At 39.6% G+C, this 22,358-nt stretch overlaps 1 protein-coding gene and 1 pseudogene across 1 annotated transcript in view; one reads left to right on the forward strand and one right to left on the reverse strand.

The window, feature by feature from the left end:
• Faxc (failed axon connections homolog, metaxin like GST domain containing) overlaps positions 1-6,361 on the forward strand; it is a 60,539-nt gene extending 54,178 nt beyond the window's left edge. Inside the window, exon 6 of the mRNA XM_026402528.2 lies at positions 4,869-6,361. Within this exon, the coding sequence (XP_026258313.1) occupies positions 4,869-5,158 (290 nt within the window). The 3' untranslated portion in view covers positions 5,159-6,361. The remainder of the gene's footprint in view (positions 1-4,868) is intronic.
• An 8,222-nt stretch (positions 6,362-14,583) lies between these two features.
• The window catches only part of LOC113192376 (mRNA decay activator protein ZFP36-like), a 60,072-nt pseudogene continuing 52,297 nt past the window's right edge, over positions 14,584-22,358 (reverse strand).

Here is a 22,358-nt window from a genome sequence, read left to right on the forward strand (position 1 = left end):
CCTTCCATGTTCTAAGAAAAACTTCATTCAGCAACTTTCACCCATGATTATTAATTGTCCTTGGGTGTCTTTTTGGCCTAAGGGATTAGAAAGTGGGGAGAATGTCGTATGATTGTGGAAGAGATTGTGGTGGGGGATTTGGCTGTCAGGAAAGGGCTGAATCAAATAGCATTTGTGGGTTGTATGTATTGAGATCTGTGATTTAGTGTCCTTGCTCTCAATCTTTAGCTTCAAGGAGATGAGGCAGAGGGAGTGTCCGCATCCACAGCATTCAAGCCATGTTAGCACTTCTCAGAAGAAGGCATGCTTGGTGGCTTCTTACTGTGTGACAAATGCTAAAGAGAGCAATCAAGGCTGTTGCCAGCACCTAGCACAGGTGTGGGACAAGGAGATGCTGAGCACATGCCTGCAGAGTACATGAGTGCATTTGGGTATTGGCCCCGTGTTTTCCAAATATTTGCTGGTTAATGACCCAGCGTGGGCAGGTGGTGCAGGGGGCTCTGGCAGGCGTCTCCCTCCCTCTCATTCTAGCCATACATGAGAGGCAGCTGGGAGAAACTCAGTCCAGGATTCTGAATCTGTTTGACATGGTTTACAGTGTTAAATTGTACAGAATGTTTTTGATTATATTAGAGAAGTTAGATTGATGCAGAAAATAATGCTTGTATGTTTTTCAAAGATCAATGGAGAACATTTCCTTGTGAGAAACTCCAAGAGAAAGGCTCCTTATTCTGTCTAGGACTGTCCTCTGGGTAGAGAAGCATTCAGCATTCTGATAAATATCCTCTTTGTCTGATAATATCACTGTTTTTTTTAGTAATTTATTTCATTGGCTTTTCAAATTTAAGAAGTAATATACGACTATCACAAGCCAAATCATAAGGGAATAGGTTAAAAAGTGCATGTCTTCCCCTTCATCCATGTCCAATACAGACCCCATGGAATAATCAATATTGAGGATTTTATGTGGATCATTCTTGTGCCTTTCTTTTGCATGCACATATTTACAACACATGTATAGCTATTGTGGTTTGTTGTTTTTACTGTTTTTAAAACAAACAGTAGAATAAAACTACACACATTACTCTTCTAATTTGAATTTTCCCACTTAATAATTTCATGTCTTTTTGAACAACTACACAATATTCTACAGAATGGTTAATTCAGTCCCTACTGATGGACCTCAAGACTGTTTCCATCTTTTTCCTTTCCTCTTTCTTCTCTTCCTCCTCCTCCCCCTATTGTTTGTCCTTTTCTTCCTCACCTTCCTCTTTCTTTTGCTGACATGTAATGCTACATCCATGCACATAAATCTTCATATACTGAAGCTTTTCTTTTAGCAGAATAGAGTACTCAACGTGGAACTCTGGGCCATCAGGTATACACATTTTAAATTTCAGTGGGGAGCATCAGATTACTTTCCAAAAAAAGGTTACAACAATTTGTTCTTACCCCAGCCATGTAACACAATGCTTGACTTCCACAGCCTCCTCAGCATTGGATGACTTTAGATTTTATCATTCTGGAGGATGAAGTTGTTATTGGATTGTTGAGTACACTTTGAAGAAATGTGGTTTTTCTTTTATTTCACAAAGTGTACATATTGAGTATAGGGATTTATGTTAACCCAGGCATATCATGCATTTGCATTCATACATGTGCACACACACACACACACACACATACCACAGAAGTGCTTTCTACTGCCAGCCTTTTTTTGTTCTTTTGGAATATAGCTAATGGGGAATCTAGGCAGAAGAAGAATTGAGCAAAGCCAATCTAGAGCTTCCCTATCCGTTTTACTCTTTATTCGGGGGCAGGATATGAGGAGGGGTGTGTGGATCTCAGCTCTTGCTCATCAAGGATGACCTTTCTCGGCCATGCGATAGAGTTCTCACTTATTTCATGACAGCTCATTGCCACTAAAGGGTGGTACCTGTCATCTCATAATTCTTGAGAACCCAGGAAAGAACTGCAGAGAAATATTCTAACATAGTAGCACAAAGGTATTAATTCCAAGGCCAGGCTGTCCACTCAAAGAGACAGAGTAGTGTCATGGGGAAGGGCAGGAGAAAATTAGTATAACAGATGAGTAAAGCACTGCAAATAGTGCCTAGCATGCAGAAAGGAGTACATTTTTCTAATATGATTGTTAATTTTTATTCTTTCACACTGAAGTGGTATTGATGTCATACAGTCACAAAGGAGGAACCTCTTTTGGAGGAAAGGTGAAGAAATAAGGCTAAAAAAAGTAAAAATAAAAACACCCGCAAAAGAAGAGGATGAAGTTATAGGGTCCTGTGAATAGTTCTGGCTTTCCTAGTTGCTCCTTGGGAGCAGCTCATGGTGAATGGATTTGATTGAGTCAAACAAGGCTATCCTCTGAACCTACTGTGATATGTCCTTAATTCATCTTTGATGGCTGTTTTTTGGGGGTGGTGGTGGTGGTGGTACTGGAAATTGAACTCAGGGACACTTTACCACTGAGTTACATGCCCAACCCTCTTTATTTATTATGTTGAGACAGAGTTTCCCTAAATTGTTGAGGGCCTCAGTAAGTTGCTGAAGCTGGCGTCAAACTTGTGATCCTCCTGTCTCAGCCTCCGGAGTTCCTGGGATTACACCTGTGCACCACACATCTAGTTTTCAATGGCTCTGTACCTTTCTCATTAGATTCTCTTTCTCCCTCTTACTGCTTCCTCCACATCTTTTTCCCAATTCTTGATTATCTGTGATTAGTAGCAATACCTGGGGAGGAGTTGCATGATTGGAAGTTCTCTTGGGTAAATACTGGAAGGTTTAACATGCATCTCCTCAAGAGAAGCAGTGATGTTGGCTTCTTAGCTTCTGGCTCTGAGCATGTACATCCATATCTTCTAGCAGAAGGTAATGAGAATGGACTCCTACACAGTAGGGATTGCACTATTATGATCTAAGACTGAAAATGATGACTTGGAACCAGTACAAGTTAATTGGTTTACAGATTCCAAGAAGCAGGAGAATTTGCTTTGTCATGTTTGTAGGGCAGCCAAATAGCCATCAAACTTTGAAAAATTTCAGTGACATGGAAAAATGTCTATAATAATGTTATAGGAGATCATAAGAAATAATAATGGCAGTAAGTAAGTAGAAACTATATTGAAAAAAATTATATCAAAATGCTAATTGTGATTATTTTGGGTTGATGAGATCCTAGGGATTTTTTGTTTTCTTCTTTATGTATTCATAAAGTTTCTGTATATAGACTTTCAGTTTTTCAAAATGAGAATATATATTTACTTTAATAGAAAATGAAAATAGAACGGTTACAGGCTACAATCAATAGAGCTATTAGTACAAAAACAACTCAAGTGACTTGTGATAGGGGTTTGATTAAAGCAAAATGAAACTGATATAGTTCAAATGCACATAATGAAATACTAAAAAATTATCATAGTAGTCATACTGTAAAATTAAAAAATTTTCACCATATGCTGATAAGTGGAAAAAGGTGGACAGAAAACACACTATATAGTCAATTCTTTATAGCTAATGTAAATATATATAGAAACAAATTTCTGGAAGAATATCAGTGAAAAAGTTATTATGGAGAAGAGGATTATTGGTAATTCTTTAATTTTTTGCTTATCTGTATTATTTTTGTAATAAAATATGGATTACCTACATAATAATTGAATGTGTATTTAGTTCAAAAGATCCAAACAATATTCTAAGGATCATAATGTCCTATGAGAAATACTGATAAATTGTGTATTTAAAGGCAATGTTGCCATCTGGTGGATCAAAGGCAAAAACTCACTTTTTCTTCAATTGGAATTAGGAAATGGAACTCCAGTACTGTGTCATGTTTTAGACAAATACTGGTATGTTAGTGACTTCGTAAGTGTCCCTTTGATTCATATGAAAGAGTGGTCCAGTGACTTACTGGGAACCCAAAAAAGCTGTTTAAATTTTATTTCGAAGATTAAAAAATATTTTATGAAATGTGTTTTTACTAAATGTGTTTTTAGGTACATTGATCCATACAGAAAATTCTGAGTTAATCTATTTTATGAATTATTTAGGGCAAAGTTTTTTTATTCTAAAGTAATTTTTTTTTCAGCAACTTGGCATAGTACCCGACCTATAACACTACAAAGATTTGTGGAATGAATGATGATTTCTGGCTGACGTAATGCAACCCACAGGTGGTCTATTTTCATGCAATATAAATTAATTTAAATATGAACCAATCAGCACATTAACTATTGGTGTGTAAACAAAACAATAAAATGCTTCCCAAAGAAAAGATGGTAATTTTTCTGCCATTTTGGATGAACAATTCCTCTTCTCTGTACCACAGGACCCAGTCCTTTGCTTCATTTATCCCATTTACTGAGTTTAACTTTTCTTACTCACTTTTCTTATTATGTTCATAAAAATCTAAATATTTTGACAGTATTGCTGTGGAAAAGCTTTGTGACTGTCTACCCACCTCGTTCTTCCACACTCCCCAGGAAGCTTGGTGGCTGGATGTCTTCAGATACCATAAATTAGGTGGCTTGTAAGCAACCGAAATGTATTAATTACTCACAGTTCTTGAGGCTGGGAAGTCCAGGGTGATGGCGTGGGCAGGTTGGGTGTCTGGTGAGGACCTGCTTCCAGGATCACCCACAGTGAATACCTTCCCGCTGCGTCCTCACATGGTGGAGGGCTGAGGCAGCTCTCCTGTGCACCTTTTATGAGGCACAAACCAAAGCCAGGGCCAGCACCTGGTGGGGGTTAGGATTTCAGCCTTTGGGTTTGGGGAGGACACAGACATTCCTACAAGTACTGTGAGCTTGATGCCTTTGAGAATAAAAAACCCTGTTTTTCCTACCACACTGCAGGGGAGCTGATCAACCTTGCCATGTACTGCGAGAGGATAAGGAGGAAATTCTGGCCTGAGTGGCACCACGATGACGACAACACCATCTATGAGTCGGAGGAGAGCAGTGAAGGCAGCAAAACGCACACTCCCCTGCTGGATTTCAGCTTTTACTCAAGGACAGAGACCTTTGAAGATGAGGGCGCGGAGAACAGTTTCTCCAGAACCCCAGACACGGATTTCACTGGACACTCGCTCTTTGATTCTGACGTGGACATGGACGACTCCACAGACCACGAACAGTGCAAGTGACATCCCTGCCAGTGACATCAGGCCTTTGTTGACTCATTTCCTTTGGAGCTGCCACTCCCTGGGGGTCGGTCGATTTCCCAGGTAGAAATCCATCTGAGCTGGGAGAAGACTCTTCGTGCTTGGCCCAGTTTTCACACACTAACTGGACTGTAGCCGCCTTATTTCTTTTTTGTAAAAATGAAACACAGAACCATTCAGATGGCTCCATTGAAAACAAACAGGCGCAAAAAAAAAAAAAAAAAAAAATCAGCATGGTTCCTGAAATCCATTTTTGTTTTCATTAGAAAACTAATATTGCGTGGTAGAGCAGGTGAGTGAGCGGGCCATCAGCTGATAGTGTTTGTACTGATCTTGCAGCTGAGTCTTAGTTGTGAGATGGATTCTTGAACATCCTTCATCCACCAGGGTTTGAAGTAATGGGAGATACCATCAGAAAAAACAAATCGAGGAGATGAATGTTTCTTGGTGGCTGCTTGTACTTCATGTATGTATATTGTATGTTGAGATGTGGGTCAAAATCCACAGATATGCAATGAACACCTACTATGTGCAAAGCACTGTGCTAGGTGCTAATCCATGTAAGTTTTATTCTAAGCTCTGCCAGTGGCTAACTGTGTGATTTTGGGCAAGAACCTTAACTATTGTGTGCCTCATTTCTCCCACCTGTAAAGTGGGGCTGACGATACTCTCCACCTACCTACCTCACAGGGGTGTTGTGGGGATTCACTTGGTAACATTCGTGCAGTGCTTTTAAACTTCTTGGAAGTGGTGTGACATGAACACATCATTTAATTTTTTTATTATGCTTCATATGTGTGAAGATCTGAGGGCCAATAAATTCCATATCCAGAGAGCAACCACCACAGTCACTTATAAAAGCTGAGCAGTTGAAACACAAGCAAAGCCACAGTTAGGACTTGGTCATCATTCCTCTTTGTGATCTTTCTTGAGTCAAAATCTTTTATTAAAAGAATGTTGGAAATATTTTTATCAGTTATCATTAGCTACAAATGGTCTTTAGTTCTACTGTGTATTTGCAGAAAAGTGTTGTTTTCATTGTCTGAACTCACGCTGGAATGTTCTTTGTTGCCTTCAGAGTGTTAAGTTGCCATGTTGGATTAATTGAGAGAGAATAAATTTCAGGAATACGGTGGGTTTAACAGAGGAGAAGGGGAAAGTATTTGATTGACTTTTGTAGGCAGAAGCTTGCCAACTTGTAATGTCCTATGAAAACAAACCTTGCAAAGGTAAAGTAGGAAGAGGATCATGTTCCTTGTATCAAAGCACTCTGTGCAGTGATAGATCATATGCAGTTTCATTTGTGCAGCTTTTCTGGTGTTTCCAGCCATTCCCAGTGTAGTAGGGCAACGCTGAGGACAGATCTTAGTGTTTCTTCAGGACTTCCCATCCCTTCACATTCTCCCTCCCTCTCCACAGAGCACATAAACTGTTGGAGTTACCCATATTTGTGAAGGCTCTCCCTCTGAAGACCTGGTTCTTCTTGACATAGGATTTCAGGGGAAATAGGAGTAAAGGTCCTGTGTGATGGCAGTGGATTTGGGATAGGAGAGTCAGTGTACCTGCAAACAAAGCTACTTTACTGGGGTAAGGAATGCATTTAAAGAGGCACTTCTTAAAAGAAGTTTCTGGAAAATTCATGTAGTTTGCTTGAAAAAGAAACTGAGTGAAGATCACATGCAACAATCTTAAAAGACTGCTGTGGATTCACAGAGAGGTAAAGGGGGAGAGATTGTGAGGCTGTTTACCAATTAAGCAGCTGCGGGGCATATGTAACTGGGAATAAATGCTGAGATACCCTCATTTAGAAATTCTTATTCCAAAGAAAGTGTAGTTGTGAATATTTTATTAGAACCACTACTCTTGGAAGGTCTGTCTAATGCTTAATGAGAATGTGGTGGAGAAGATATGCATGAATAAGCCTGTTTTAAGTCTCCAGCCCACTTGCCTTCTCTCTCTTCAGCAAGTGTGTTCTAAGGCCAGCTGGTAGCAGCTCTGTGTAACTAGGGAAACTCCTGGTCCAGAAATGTGATTATAATGAGCAAGTGGACTGTAGACCTGTCTCCACAAAGATTGAGTTGCCCTTTCCCCACCCTTAGCTGAAAAGAAAGTTTGAAATTTTGCCTATAATTTATTATTACTGTATAGCACTAGTGTGATGCGTTTTGCTGTAAGGATGATTAAGTATGAGTGTGTAGATTCACATGGCTTTTACTGTGTATTACTTGGAGCAAGTATGTGGAAAGCCAATGTTCAGAGTGAAGTTAGAACTATATTCATTTCATCCAGGTACCTCCCACAAAGGCGTGAATGGACATTGCCACCTGAGGCTCAGGACCTGGTATTCAGCGTTTTGTATGGAACCCTGGAATATACCCCAGTTTTACTTTATGGATTATGGAATCCAAATGACCAAAACAAAAATCACTGTAGTGTGAGAGGGCTTTAATTTTTATGTGCTTTATTCTTGAGCTACCTGGATTTGAAGTGTTCTCCAATTTGATGAACAGGTGCTACTTCTAAGAAAAACAACAGCAGCAGCAAGAAATTAAGGAACATTTTGGTCATCTGGCTCACTTATTCAATTTCTGTTTTTTTTTTTTTTTTTTTTTGCTGGAAAGTAACTTAAGGAAGCATGGTCTTTAATGTTAATAGATGCTTTTGATTGGAAAGAAGACAGAAATCATGGGCCACCTGTTGTTTTTTAACCTTTGTTATAAAAATAGTCTTCCCCTTTATCTACCTCCCATCTCCATTTATCAGGATTAATGAGCAGCAGTTGTATGCTTTGCTGTCCACTAGAATAGATACAAGGACAGTATCAATTCATGCAGAGATATACTATATATTGTCAGACTTTAACATTTTGTTGTTATGTAATTGCCAATAATGATATTACTGAGGCCACGGGACTATCAGAAAACTGATTACAGACTTAGAACAATTTGGACTCGAATCACAACTGTAGTCTAATTTTTACACATAACCTACCCCCATATACAGAGGTAATAGTATATGCTTTTGTGAAATGGATAGGATTCAAGGAAAGGAAGTGTTAAGGATTTTAACTTCATGGGTCTTGCCTAGATTTTTTTAGGAGAAAGTGTAGAATCTTAAAAATGCATAGCTGATCCAAGAATTAGCTCTAGAAAGCCCCCTGCAAGAGATCCTCTGAGACTGTTATTGGCTATTGTCACATACACATACATTTGAATGGCAGGATGCAGGACTGGGGTCTTTTGCCTTGTCCTGGAGGATTCTTTTCATTATACCACCTTGGCTTGGTTTCCTTATAAACCCATGTTCCTGAGAAGTGAGTCCATGTTTACAGAACCAGCACAGCCTCAGCCTCTCTCAGAGTGTGCTTGGAATCCTCCTTCCCTCTCATCCCCCACATCTAGTCAGCCTGGTCCAGGACAATTCAACAAGACCTTTCTTTAGTATCTGTGCCTGACACTGCTAGGCTTCATGAATAGTAGCAAGATGGGTTTTCAAATCACCAAGATTCTACTTTCTCTCTTATTTATCTTTTAAATAATATGTGCTCATTTGCTCACTCACATAGTTTTTCTAAGCACCCACCTGTGCTCTGGTTCTGGGACGCTCACTGACGATAAAGTGGATAACTGCAGACATAGCCTTCTGATTTCAGGGCATCCTCTTCTGCTTGGATTTAGATTTCTATAATTGACTTTTTTTTTTTTTTTTAACACACTTGGCCACTTTCCTGATCCATCCCACCCATTACCACTGGAGTAATCTTTGAAGAAAACTCTCTGGCCCTATGGAATGCTCCCCTTGCCTCAGGATGAGGGTTACTCCATGGGGCCTGGCATCCTCATTTCCTTATTCACTCATATCCCTTGGCTCCTCCGTGTTAGCCCTCCAGCGCAGCAGGTCAACGTGATTGCTGCTGCCTAAACATGCCTCATGTGCTCCTACCTCTGTGCCTCTGCTCATGCCAGTCCCCCTCCTGAAATGCCCTACCCTCTTCTCCACTGGCCCCAGTCATACCCATCTCTTAAGGCCCAGATTCATCAGTTCCGCATGAAGAATTCCCATCTCATTATAATCTCCTCTTCCTCTAAAAACAAAGTGCTTATCATTTCCTTCCCTGAAGGCCATATAGGAAAGGTTGTTCAGAAAGTGGGCTATAAAGTCGTGTTTTCATTTTTGTGTGTGTCAGGGAGTTTCTACTGATAATCTCATGAAAGTCCTAGGCCCTATTCCCCAAAAGTACATATATACAAATACCTAAAATTTTACATATAAATTCAGGAGATTTAGAGACTTGAAATTGTTTATGAATTCCATAGGGTATTCCTGATGGTTGAAGAGGTCTTCTAGAGTCTGTAAGTGTTACTATAGTTGTTTATTCTTTAACAGATCCTGAGAGGATAAAAATTAACATGAGATATACAAACAAAAGCAATCACTATTATCCATGCTGAGTGTATGTTGAGTGACAGAGAAGGAAGAAAGAAAAGCAGCTTTACATTATCTGAGAAATTATCTTTGTTTTGACAGTGATAGGGTTTGAAAGTGATAGGGTTCTGCTTGTTGTCAGCATTGTTTATCCTTTAACCATCCAAAAAGTTGATTTGTCAAAGTGAGTTTGGGACCAATTGAGTTTCATTTCAGCCCTGAAACCCACCACTTCTGCATGAGTAGACCACTTGGTAAGAGGCTTCATGGGAAAGATTTTTCCCAGGAAGAAGATCTACATAATCACTTTTCCTGTATTCATTCATTTTTGTATGGAACAATTATGGAATGTATTTTCATTCAAAGAATAGAGTCTTTTGTTAATAGGGAATGACTGAGGTTATCCTTTTTTTTTAACAGAGTGAAATTATTTTCATTTCAATTCTTGATTATGGCCCAGGGTCCTTTGTTCTTCTTCATGTGTATTATTGTTTAAGATGAGCAAGTACTGGTGAAAGTATATCCAATGATAAATCTTTCCCAGTCTAAATGCTGAGCTCTGCCATCCCACCTTGAGCAGGTCCAGGGAACAATTGCTTGCGATTGTAAACTGCTGGACACCAGTTTCTCTGGTACTCTGAATGAAACGTTCACAGTTCAAAAGTATCTCCTTGGTGGGTGAGGAGGGAAGTGCCCCTTGCCTGTAGGATTATTGCCACTGTCGTAGATAAATGCAAACATCTGGGGGATGTTTGCCTCTTTTGAATTCCTTAGCAGAAACTTTGTTTTTTTAGTCCCTGACTTTCAAGTATATCTTAAAATATTTAAGTTTCCTAAATATTTATAAGATTTGCTAGAAAGAGCAATTTATTGGCCTTGCACATTGGAGATGGTTATACAGGGTACTGACAAATAGCATGGAGAACTCCTCTGACATGTGACTTCCTTGATCATTCTGGTTCTTGCCAAAGCAGGGAACTTGTCCCCAGATGTTGGCTCTCCAAAACTCATTCTGCTGGCTAGACCATGACAAACTAGGAAGCTTGGTTTTCATGAGGATTATAGTCTCCAAGTGTCTAATTTGTGGGCAAATAAAGGGAGCCATTGGAATAGTAAAACTAACAACTAATGGAAATCCTGAATCTTTTCAGTGGGAAAACAAGTTACCTCGAGTGAAAGGTTAGTATAGTACCCTGAAGTTTTGTATATAATTAAGTAATTTCAAAAGTGAACTTGGTAGCCATCTTGCATATTTTTAAAGAAAATTCCTTTTGTCTCTCATTACAGCTTTAAATGTTTTGAAACTATCCACTACACATAGAGCAATATGTATATTTATCAAAATCAATTAATTTTATAGAAAGTAGTGTCACTAAAAGACTAGTTTACCTTCTACCCTTCACCAGCAAGTATTTATTTTTATTTATTTGTTTGTTTTTATTCTGTAGCACTAGAATAATTTTTCATTTATCAATAATATTTAAATAGTTTCTTTAGTAATTTTTCTCAAAAAAAATTCCCCATCACTTTAAAAAAAAATAAGATCCAGCTTTTGAATTGCTGTGTTAATTAGTGGTGGCTGAACAGAGAGAATAATATAATTTTTCATTGAAGGACTTGAAGAGAGGAATGCTTCAGACATTTACTATCATCTCCCCCTTTCAAACATCAATTGATGGACTTCCCCCTTTAATAGTTCAGAATTGAAGTGTTCTTTCATATTACCTTCCACTCCTTTCACCCCCCTCAGTAAGAGATCACAGTTTATTAACCATGTCTAATGGTTATTTTTTTTTTACGTTTAACTAATTATATGTGATGTTTTTCTTTTTTACAGCAGTAAGATAAAGACAATGTTCAAATATTGGATGGCCCTCTGCTTCAGTAGGGGTGTTTGTGTTACTCCTGTCAAAATGATTTTTACCTCCGGTAATAAGCATCATGGATCGGATCACGCTTGTTATAAGCATATGAATTTTTCCCCCAGTTATCTGCATGATCCTGAATGTCTGACAACTAAACACTAATGTGGGTGAGGGTTTCTCCAGGGTGATGTTTGGGAAAGTGAGGCACTGAGTCCTTTTTTTGAGGGTATTAAAATTTCACTGAGCAGGAAGAGAGAAGGAAACAGTACCAATTTCCAGAGCTTCAAGCAACCAGGTGATATGGTTGCTGTGGAGATGTGTCAGGCACCTGGAAAGTTTTCTAGGTGGTTACATCTTACTAAAAATAAAAAGTACATGTTTACAAATCAAAACCAAATGCAATCTATGCAGGGAAGGACTGTCCTGGATATACAAGTGGCCAGTGTAGGAGACACTGAAGTAACATTTACCTTTATCTTAACTGCCAATCTGTGCCCCTGGATTGCCCCAGGCTAGAGAACTTGGAGGGTAAGTCAGAGGGGCTGGCCCTGATATCTTTCCTTTAATTTTGGAACTTCCTTCTAGTCTCTCAAAAGTGCATTTTATTTTAGAGAAGACTTTAAAAACAAAATGTTTGAAGATGCCCTAAATCATCCCTATTTAGGTGCAGGTCTCCAATCCTTTGTGTTTATTCATCTCATCAGCAAAACTTTCTATGCACGCCCCTCAGAATATTATTTATGGTATACATATATGTATACATTACTGTATATGTATATATTGCTCTAATGATGTATAATGTACATTAATAATCATAACAGGCATAGAAATTTAAAAACCTTATTCTCCATCAATCACTAATGTTTCTGAGGAATGGGGCAAGTGATACTTACAAGTAGCACCCAGAAAGGCATAATTGATTAAAGAATGTGTCTGTAACATGTGGCCAAATATATATAAAATAGGCATGGATGCATGATTTTAGGTCAAGGTATTTATTTATTTTTATTTAAAGTTGGCATTTTTTAAAATTTTAAAGTAGGCATTTGGGGTTAGGGGAAGGGAAGAGTGAATAATTAGATGTCACTTTTATGAAAGCTCTTTTTCATTCTATTTTTGAGACCACTTGATCTAGGATACCTTGAACATTCCTGAAAGATTTTGCAATAAAATACACTGATTTAAGAAAAAGAAGAAAAGAAAGAGGGAGGGACCCAAATAATACAAATGCAAGATGTATTGCCAGATTTCAGCACCAATCAGAAAATACATTTTGATAATACACAGTTATCATCATCTCACTAATCATATGTTTTTCTTTATTTGTTTATAACATCATGTATCCAAATGTGTGAATATGTACAGATTTATTTTCTCTTATCTGAGATAGCAAGGGCCAATGCTGGCATGATTTGAACCATGTTTCAGCTGCTTGGGGGCTGACGTTGGACACTGCCTGAGACATTTACCTGCACTTTCTGTTTTGCAAACACAATGAATAGCATCTTGCTGATCAAGGGCCCAATGTGGAGGTGACATTCCAGTTTTTATTTCTGGACCTATGAGTTACTTTAGCACAGTTATTGTTAGTAGTTTATAAAGCCATATTTAAACTTGTACACTTGATTGTAAGATAGATTTGAATTGTGCACTATGTTGATTACTGTACATAAATGTGGAAATTCTGTATATTTGGTCTTAATGCTGTATGTATTTGATGTTTAAATGATAACTAATGGATATGAAAGAGCTTGCTGTGAATGTCTTCATTCCAATTCACTTCCCTTTTGCAAATTTGAATGTTTAAACTTTATACCCATGGGAAAAATCTGAAATTTTTGCATCTAATATACTGTTAAGTGGTGGTCTCTTAGATGATTAGGAGAATATTTTAGTTGTAAGGCTCTTGTATAATTAGAACAAGGTAATGAATTTTTTAGGCATGTAACTTTCTGATAGAATTTCAAATGAGTGTTTTTTTAATGAAGAAACATGGGTCTCTGGAATATACCATCCTATTCTCTCCTGCTTTGATTTTATGCCTAATGTGTCCCTCAGAGCATTGTGAGGAGTGATAACCCTGGTAGAGGAAGAAGAGAAAAGGCAGTGTTGGAGATACATCTTAAGGCTTTTGCTGCTGCTAGGCCCTATAATAGACCAATTTGCCCTTGTATAAATACCGTCTCAAGGAGTTCCCATAGCTTTTAAATGAAGTAATTCCCATTTTACAGATGAAGAAAGAGGTTTGGGGAAGTAAATTTGCATAGAGTAACATGGCTAAGATATACACAAAACACATCTTGGGGTCAGAGAGGCACAGAGAGGTTTTGGAAATACAAATCTTATATTTAAGTGTCCCACACATAAATGTTTGGCAAGAAACCTCCATGGATAGCTTGGCAGGTCCGGATCTATAGAGACATAAATGATTTTTGAAATTGTATTTTAATTGTTTTTTCACAGAGATTACTTTTATTTAAACATTTTGAAAAAAAACCCTACAAAAATAGACTTTTAAGATGATATATATATTACTTAATGTGTTATTATAGCATACTTACAATAATTATACCAATGTTTCCAATACTACAAAAAAAAGGAAAATACAAGGTAAGCAGATGACTCATTATATATAAATAACTATAAAATCTTATTAGAATAAATAAAGTTGTCATAAATAAAGGACCCACTGGCTTGGGAGGAGTGGTTTGGCAATGACTTTGGCTACGTGCTTGTGGAGGGAAATTTGAGCACCAGGATTCTCCCTCTGGGAGGCTCCAATCACCAAATACTGGAACCTCAGGTCTAGGAAAAAAATGGGAACAGACCATAGGAGCCTACTGTTCACAGCACAAATGATTCCAAGAGAGAGTTGGACAAGGGAGAGGACTCACTGGTTCCCTCAAATATGCTACATGTTTTTAAGAACACCAGAAGACACTGTCCCCCAACACCATGAACACTTGAGTTTGCACACTGGGGACCTGCCCAGGGTGGCACAGAGGAGTGGGTTAGTGCATTATGAAATGAGGAGGGAGGGCTGCCTGATTAAATTAGGACTCCCCCAAGTTCCCACAGCACATCAGATCCAGCTGATGTGTACTAGGCAGGCATTTGTCACTCAGAAACAGAGATACAATTGAAGATAGGCATTGTCCTGGGGCTACAGGTGATTGAGGTGGCTCAAAAACCTCAGTTTCAAAGACAGGTGAGTCAGATCCCCCCAGGCTTCCGCTGCTGTCAGCATATTCATCAGAGTCAGATCCCAGAGAGTGTGCAGAAGGGCTCCGAGCCAGGCCACCCAAGAGCCCCCAGATGCTGCCAAGAGTGGCCCTTTGGCAAGAGGAGCAACAGGTTGGAGTGGGGATCCCTTTGAGCCACAGGGATCCCAGGGTAGGCAGAGAAGGCAGAAGGTGAAAGGGGAAGGTCCCCAGGTGGTGATGGGGAGCTGGAGGGCAAGAAGGAACATGAGGACTGGGAAGGACCTGCCAGGTGGTGGAGAGGTTCGGAGGCCAGAGAAGCTGATGCTCTGGAGCAGCACACGGGGGTGACCAAGGGCTGCCAGGTCCTGGTTAGGGTTGTGAATGAAGTGGCACCGTGAGCTGTAGGGACGGCAGCCCTGGAGGTAGAATTTGTGGCAGATTCCGTCTTGTGCTTGGGTGGCGATTGGCCTGGCACAGTTCACCCAGGCCATGGTCAAATTGGCACTTAGCTCCATAGCGGCAGCACCCTCTTACTGAAAAGATCTGACACAACTCAGTCTTGATCGGGAGGAGGTGGTAGGGGTGGCAGTAGGTGAAGCAGATGAGGGCGATTGCTCAGGGACCCGGGTGGGGAACAAGGGGTTTTTAAGAACACCAGAAAACACTAGTTTTCTGGTGTTCTTAAAACTAGTGGGTGGGGGAATCCAGCCACAGCAGTGGCCCTCCATCAGGCTGGTAGAGCAGCCAGGCAGGCAGGAGGTGACACCAGACGGGCTGCAGTCAGATGAGTTCAGGCTCCAGAGTCCAGAGGACTCATTTTCTTCATGGTCATATGCTCAGCGATAGATGGCAGTGGAGTGCTGAAGTCAGGCTCTGCATCTTAAAATTTGATCAACTAATATTAAAATATTAACTTCTTAGCATTTAGAGCAAATTACAATCAGATAACGTCCAAAATTCCTCCCCCACTCCAGTTATAAGAATACCTATTAAGTAGAAAATGAGAAACTCCTAACCCCACATTCCAGAGGTGATATGGTTTTTATCCTTGTAGACCTCTTATCTCTCTTGACCTAGAAATCCTAGCCATTCAGCTCTGTTTAGTAATGTGGGCCCTAATCAGAAATGGTTTGAGACAAATACACACCTACTTCAACTTTAGTTGGCTCCAGTTTCTCCTCGAATTTGCTTGGGGGTCCTGGTCTTAGGGAGGAGCCGGCTCTCCTGGCCTTTGCTTGGGGCTGTGCTCTTAGAAGTGTCAGGAGGAAAGCTTTGCTGCTATTTGTATTGAATCTCTTGAATTTATTTTCATATTTTCGTCCATCTTTTCTCTATTAGGAGAGGCAGAAGAGCTAGTCTTCTTGCCCTCTCAGGAGCTGCCCATTTTGTTTGTAGATGATGCCACTGTCGGCCCACATTAAACACTTCCCAGCTGGGCTGTTTCCTTTTAGCAACAGACTTTTCTTTTAAAAACTGCCAAGGTGAAAGCAGCTTATCCCTTGGATGAAAGGGGACTTTGGAAAACAAAGAGGAAAGAGAAGCAGCTTTTTTTCCCTCATGGGGAAAGAAGGACTTCCCTGCTTTGTGTGCCTAAAAGGTACCTCTTCTATTTTGGTGTCAGTGTGCTTATTATGAAGGTGTAGGGGAGTTGTCCCCAGTGGAGGGACTGTTAGGATGGGAGTGAGTGACCAGGGGAAACACACTGGGTAACTCATGCTCAGCAATGTATCCTGCTTAATCCTGGTTCAAAAAGACACCAAAGGCCGCCTCAAAAAAGGGGAGAAGAATCAGAAGAGGACAGCGTGTGGAGCAAGCAGTCCCAGGCCCTATTCGACCCTGCCTCTTGGTGTGGTTTTATTGCATGGGAGCCCTGTGCCTTCCTTTTCTGTCCTTGCAGGCTGCCCTCCAATTTTAGTTGTTGCATTCACAGGAAGAAAGGAGAAATTCTAGTCCAGCAATGTCGGAAAGTCCAGATTGGCTGGTGGCACAAGCATGGGTAGGGGGTAAGTGGGGAGGAAGGACTCAGGGACCAGACTGTTTGGAAGCCATCCTAGTGAATGTGAGGAGGTTTTTTGAGCAGGGGACTAAAAGATGAAAGAGTATTGTATGCGAATAAGATTTATCCAAGGAAGGCTCTGATGTAGCCTAGTCAGAGAAGAGGCTGTGGCAAAGCAACTGGATTGGATTTCAGTGACTCTGAGTGAGGCCAGAGGCATGAAATAGGGTAGGGTGGGGAGAATGGGAGGAGGAGAGAACAGCCACCGTGCACAGGGAAATACTGGGACTCCTTGGATGTGCTAGGAGGGAGATGATGCTGGTGATGCTGCTGCCCACTGATGCTGCTGTGGGTTATGGGACATGTGGGAAAGGAGGAATGGGCTTGGGGGGAAAGAGGGATTTGGTTTTAGGCACACTGAATTTGAGGATTCAGTAGGAGATGTAGGACTGGAATTTATGATGGGGATAAAAGCAAAACCACAGCTCTGAAAGGAGAGTTGAAGCAAATGGGATGGAAAGAGAATAACAATTATTAGCAACTTGCATTTGCATAATGTTGAAATGTCTTTTAAGATAATGTCAGAGTTACTCCTGAGACATGTCGCTGGTACCCTCGTATATAAAATGAGGGGGTTGCAGGTTGATCTTTGATATCTTCAAGCTCAAACTTTCTTCCATCCTTCCCTGAAGTCGAATTTTGCTGCTCTGGATTTGGATTTCAATTCCTGTTTTGACATTTCTTGCAGCACTAGAAAGAGTTTATTGGCCAAAATCAAGAAATTATAGCTATCATTTACATATTTCTTACTATGTACCAATCACAGTGTTCTTGGCAACTTGCATATATTAACTTGCTCAATCCTCACAACAGCCCTGTGAGACAGACACTACCATTGTAATCCCCACTACTATTATTGTCACTGTGGGTATTCATTTCTTTGACAGTGAATTATTGATGGTTAGTGATGGCTAATTTTGTGCTGAATAGACCATGAATAGACCATGGTGTGCCTATATTAAACATTGTTCTTGAGTATGGCTGTGAGGCTGTTTCTGAGAAAGGTTAGCACTACAGGAACTGGTGTATTGTAGAAGGAGTTCGAACTGGTCCAAGGCTTTTGAAGAACAATTCAGCAATATCTAGGTAAGCTGAAGACATGCACACCCAACACTATTCCTAGATATGTAGCCTAAAGTAGATTGTGATTGGAAATCATCCAATCCATAAGCATCTGAATAGGACAAAAGGTAGAGGAAGGAGGAGTCTCCCCACTTTCTTTCTCCTGCCTTATTACTTGAACTGGGACATTTAATGTCATCTTCTGCTGCCTTCAGACTGGGATTCATGTATCAGCTCCCCTGGTTTTCAAGCTTCTTTCTGGACTCAGATTGAATTCCACCACTGGCCCTCTTGGGTCTCCAGCTTTAATTTCTTTTGGTCAAGTTTCTTTGAAAAGCACTGGTGTACATAAAGATGAATCAAATATGAGGTAAGACATGAACAAAAAATTCAGATTAAATATTGTATAGTTTGGATATGAAGTGTCCCCTGAAAGCTCCTGTATTAATGGAGGAATGTTCAGAGGTAATATGATTAGATTATGAAAGCTGTAACCTAATCAGTGAATTGATCCATTTGATGGTTTATTAATGTGAATGGACTAAGTGGGTGGTAACTATAAGCAGGTGGGGTGACACACTGGAAGTGGGTCACCATGGATATGCCTTGATTATTATTTATTTTGTCCCTGGCTCCTTGCTTTCTCTCTCTGTTTCCTGGCTGTCCTGAGTTGAGCAGCTTTTCTCTACCATGCTTTTCTGTCATGATGTTTTGCCTTACCTTGGGCCTAGAGCAATGGAGTTAGCTGCCTATGGACAGAGACCTCTGAAACTGTGAGCTCCAAATGAACGTCTCCTCATCTAAGTTGTTCTTGTCAGATGTTTTGGTCACAGCAGAAAAAGTACTTGTTGATAATAAGATTTGGAGTAGACAAAGGGGAATGAAGGAAAGGGAGGGCGGATGGGGAAAGAAAAGAGTGGAATGAATCTGACATTAATTTCTTATGTACATATATGAATATATATCTCACTATCGTGTACATCCATAAGAAATTAATAAAAAAATATAGGTAAATGGCAGAAAGATCAATAGAGGGAAGGGAGAAGAGGGTAGGAGAAGGGAAAGGGAAGGAGAGGTAATGAGGACTGAATTAGAACAAGATATATTTCATGCTTTTATATTTATGTCAAAATGGATTCTACTGTCATGTATAAGTAAAAAGAACCAATTAAAAAATAATCTCAACTTAATGGAAACAAATCAAAACAAAACAAAACAAAAATGCTTTGGACACCATAGTGGATACAGTCTTTCCATCCTGGAAATAGAGAGGGCTCTTGGCAGTGTCTTTTTAGGCTCTGTGCTCCTCTGCCTTGCTCTCCTACCCATATAATACTGCAAATTAACTTGTTTTTCCAAATCATAGCACCTCAGATCTGCCTTATCTCTAGCATTGAAAAAAGAAAACATGTCTTTCTTTGATTAAAAATATTTTCAGAAGACAGAATGGCTAAGAAATGGTGGTCCACACACCACATGATCTGAATTCTAATGAGTAAGTGTAAGGTCCTGCTACAGTTTCATCCTACTGAGACAGCTCACACTGTCAAGAACTTTCTCTCCACCACCAGCATCTTAGATAAGTAGTATTAGCACTGAAGAGCTGAAGGAAGCAACAAGGTGTCTTTAAAGTGTCAGAGTGGGCATGGGAGCCATCTGAGGTAAAGAAGGACCTTGTTTTGCTGCTTGGGGGCAGGAAGTATGGGTTGGTTGTGTGTAGGTACCTTATGTCTTAGCATCAACTGAGGGATTCCCTCTTAAAAGCAACGTTCCCATTCACTGCAACAGCTTTCCCCTGTGAGTGGAGTCCTGGGAAACTACATAGACAGATCCCCAGGGATGAAACACTGTGGGAGCTCCACGCCCGGACTTTTGTGGTTCTGTCCTGATTAAATGTTTGCTTTATTTTCTGTTATTGAGGATAGGTATTATTCTCCAGGCAGGAGTTCCTCACTGGCTATAGGATATCTGACTTCTGGTGTTGGATAATTTTCAAGATTTAAAGACTGAAGCAGCTGGAGGTCCAAAGAGGACTGTACAATCCACTTCTCCCCACAGCACGATACATGTGGTAAACGCTCAATAAAGGTTTGTTATAGGAATGGATAGATTCTCAGGTTAAAGACAAATCAAATTGCAAAGAAATATCCAAAGTTTAAAGTTTGATACAACACACTGTGCAAAGGCAGCTAGTAAATTACTCAAAACAAACTACAGGTGCCTGAAATATGGGTAATAATTTCTGTAGGCTCAAGTGGTTTATGCAGTCCTCAGCATCCCTTGATGGAATTATAGCTTCATAATTCAAATAGCTCCTGTTTTCTTGGCACACATATACCATGGTTCTGAATTCCAAATTTTGACCATGGTTGGCACCATGTTTTTCTTCAACCTGTACCCTTACGTTGCCCAATACATTCTTTTGTTGGCAGGTTTGGTGTTAGGTGTCTTCACCTCTGATTACCAAAACACAGCACAATCAACTATTTCTTTGTGTTGGATGGAAATAATGAGACTATATACATTAAGCTGTTTATGGATTTCTTTTGAAATCTTTGGAAGTTTATTCCTTTTAGCTATCAGTTTTTGTAACCTATAGGATGTGGAGTAAATTAGTGATGGATTCTTTCCTTAATTAGTAGCACTAAAAAACTTAGACTGATCTCTGCATACAAAGATGGAGGGTAAAATTCCTGGTTAATAGGAGATAACTCACTTTCTTTTACTTTTTCTTTTGCCTTCTATGACTTTTTCCTGATATTAGAAATTTGAATTAATAGGGATACATTATTGTTTTTAGTTTTCTCCCTATGCTGTCTTATATATGTAATTAGTAGCATAAAAGCAGACATATCGAGTACAATTATAAAGTAGATCTATGGGGGCTGTTTTCCCCTCTGATGATAGATAACATTTCAGGGAAGCTTACTCTTAGAAAATGAAAGGCTGGAGGGATCTCTTTTAGTTCCTTTAAATGTTGTGGTTCCACTATTATACTATTATAGTCAAGTGTAGTCATCAAAACTCTGAATTGCATTCGTATTGAACCTGGTTCCTGCTTTGCTTGGATCTCCATCAGAAGAAGAGAATGGTACTTTTCTTTCTTCTATCAAATACCTCCTACCCCTATCGCACCCCACATATGTATTCATTAACCAGTGCTTTTGACACTTCTAGAGTTGGAAGAGGAAGGAAGAGGAACTTGAATGGCATGTCTAAATTACCTATCACCAAAATGACTATAGATACTTACAGGTGACACTCTTGTGGGTACTTTAATGAGCCTTTGGGAGTCTCCCTAGTACTAGAGATTTGTCACCCAGTAGTGCTTGTAAAGCATACAAATGCATCTCCTCTAGCTGATCTTTTATGACTCTACCACTCTTCCAAAGTTCTCTCTTTGGAAAATTCTCTTTAAGATAGTGCCATTATCTCTGTCTCTCTTTATGTTAAAAGATAAGCTTAGCCAAAATTTTGAGTGCTTCATTAAGCCTCACTCATTAAATTTGAGATGATTGGAACGCCCTGATCCTACCCCAGCCCTCACCCACCTCTGCTAGACCTGCTTAGGTGATCCATGCTCTCTCCAGGGAGACTGGGATTCATTGGTGCCTTATTGACTTAGGGCCTTAGTTGAAGGTGAGGTCACAGACCCAATTTTACATCCTATAAAATGTAGCATGTACCTGTGAAAGAAAGCCAAATAATTTTCTAAGTGGACTAATGGTTGTAAGATCACTGATTGTCTCACTTAAACGGGAGGTTTCTGGTATCTTTTTTTCAGGCTCCATGTGAGAGGAACTAAGGGCTCTGCTCCAATCAGCTCCATCTTATCTCTTCCTTCTCACAGGCTCCTGTTTCTTCCTTTATCATTGAAAAATAAGATAATGAAAATTAGTCTACTAACTGGTTAATGTGGCCATGCAATTTGTCTCAGAAGTGAGATTCTGAGGTATCCTGAATATATTTCTTTAACATGTAGAGATATTTCCAAATGTTCTTTTCTTTTAATAACCTGGAATGAAACTAACATCCACATATAAAAATCACAATCAATCATATAGTCAACCAATCAATAGATATTTATTGCTCATTTCATGTTATATTTTTATTTGTTTTTGTTTTGTTGTGATACTGAGAATTGAACCCAAGGGTGCTTTTCCACCGAGTTACAGTCCTAACCTTAAAAACTTTAAAAAATTTTTTTTTTTTATTTTGAGACAGGAGCTCACTAAGTTGCCAATGCTGACCTTGCCCTTGTGATCCTCTTGCCTCAGGCTTGCAACTCACTGGAATTATAGGCATTTGCCACTGTGTCTGGCTTTGTGTTCTATTCTGTTAGTGATTTGAAGGAACTAAATAAGATCATTTTCTGTTTGTCTGCTTTTGATAGTGCTGGAGACTAAGCTTAGGTTCTTGCATATGCTAGGCAAGTGCTCTACCACTGAGCCATATCCCCAGCTCCCTAAGATCATTTTTTAAAATATGGGAATATAAAAATATGTATATGTGAAAAGATATCTGGCAAATGGACAAGAAGACTGCCAAGAAGCCTAGCTTAGAAATTGACT

This window comes from Urocitellus parryii, chromosome 8, assembly GCF_045843805.1.
Source record: "Urocitellus parryii isolate mUroPar1 chromosome 8, mUroPar1.hap1, whole genome shotgun sequence".
Lineage (NCBI taxonomy): Eukaryota > Metazoa > Chordata > Mammalia > Rodentia > Sciuridae > Urocitellus > Urocitellus parryii.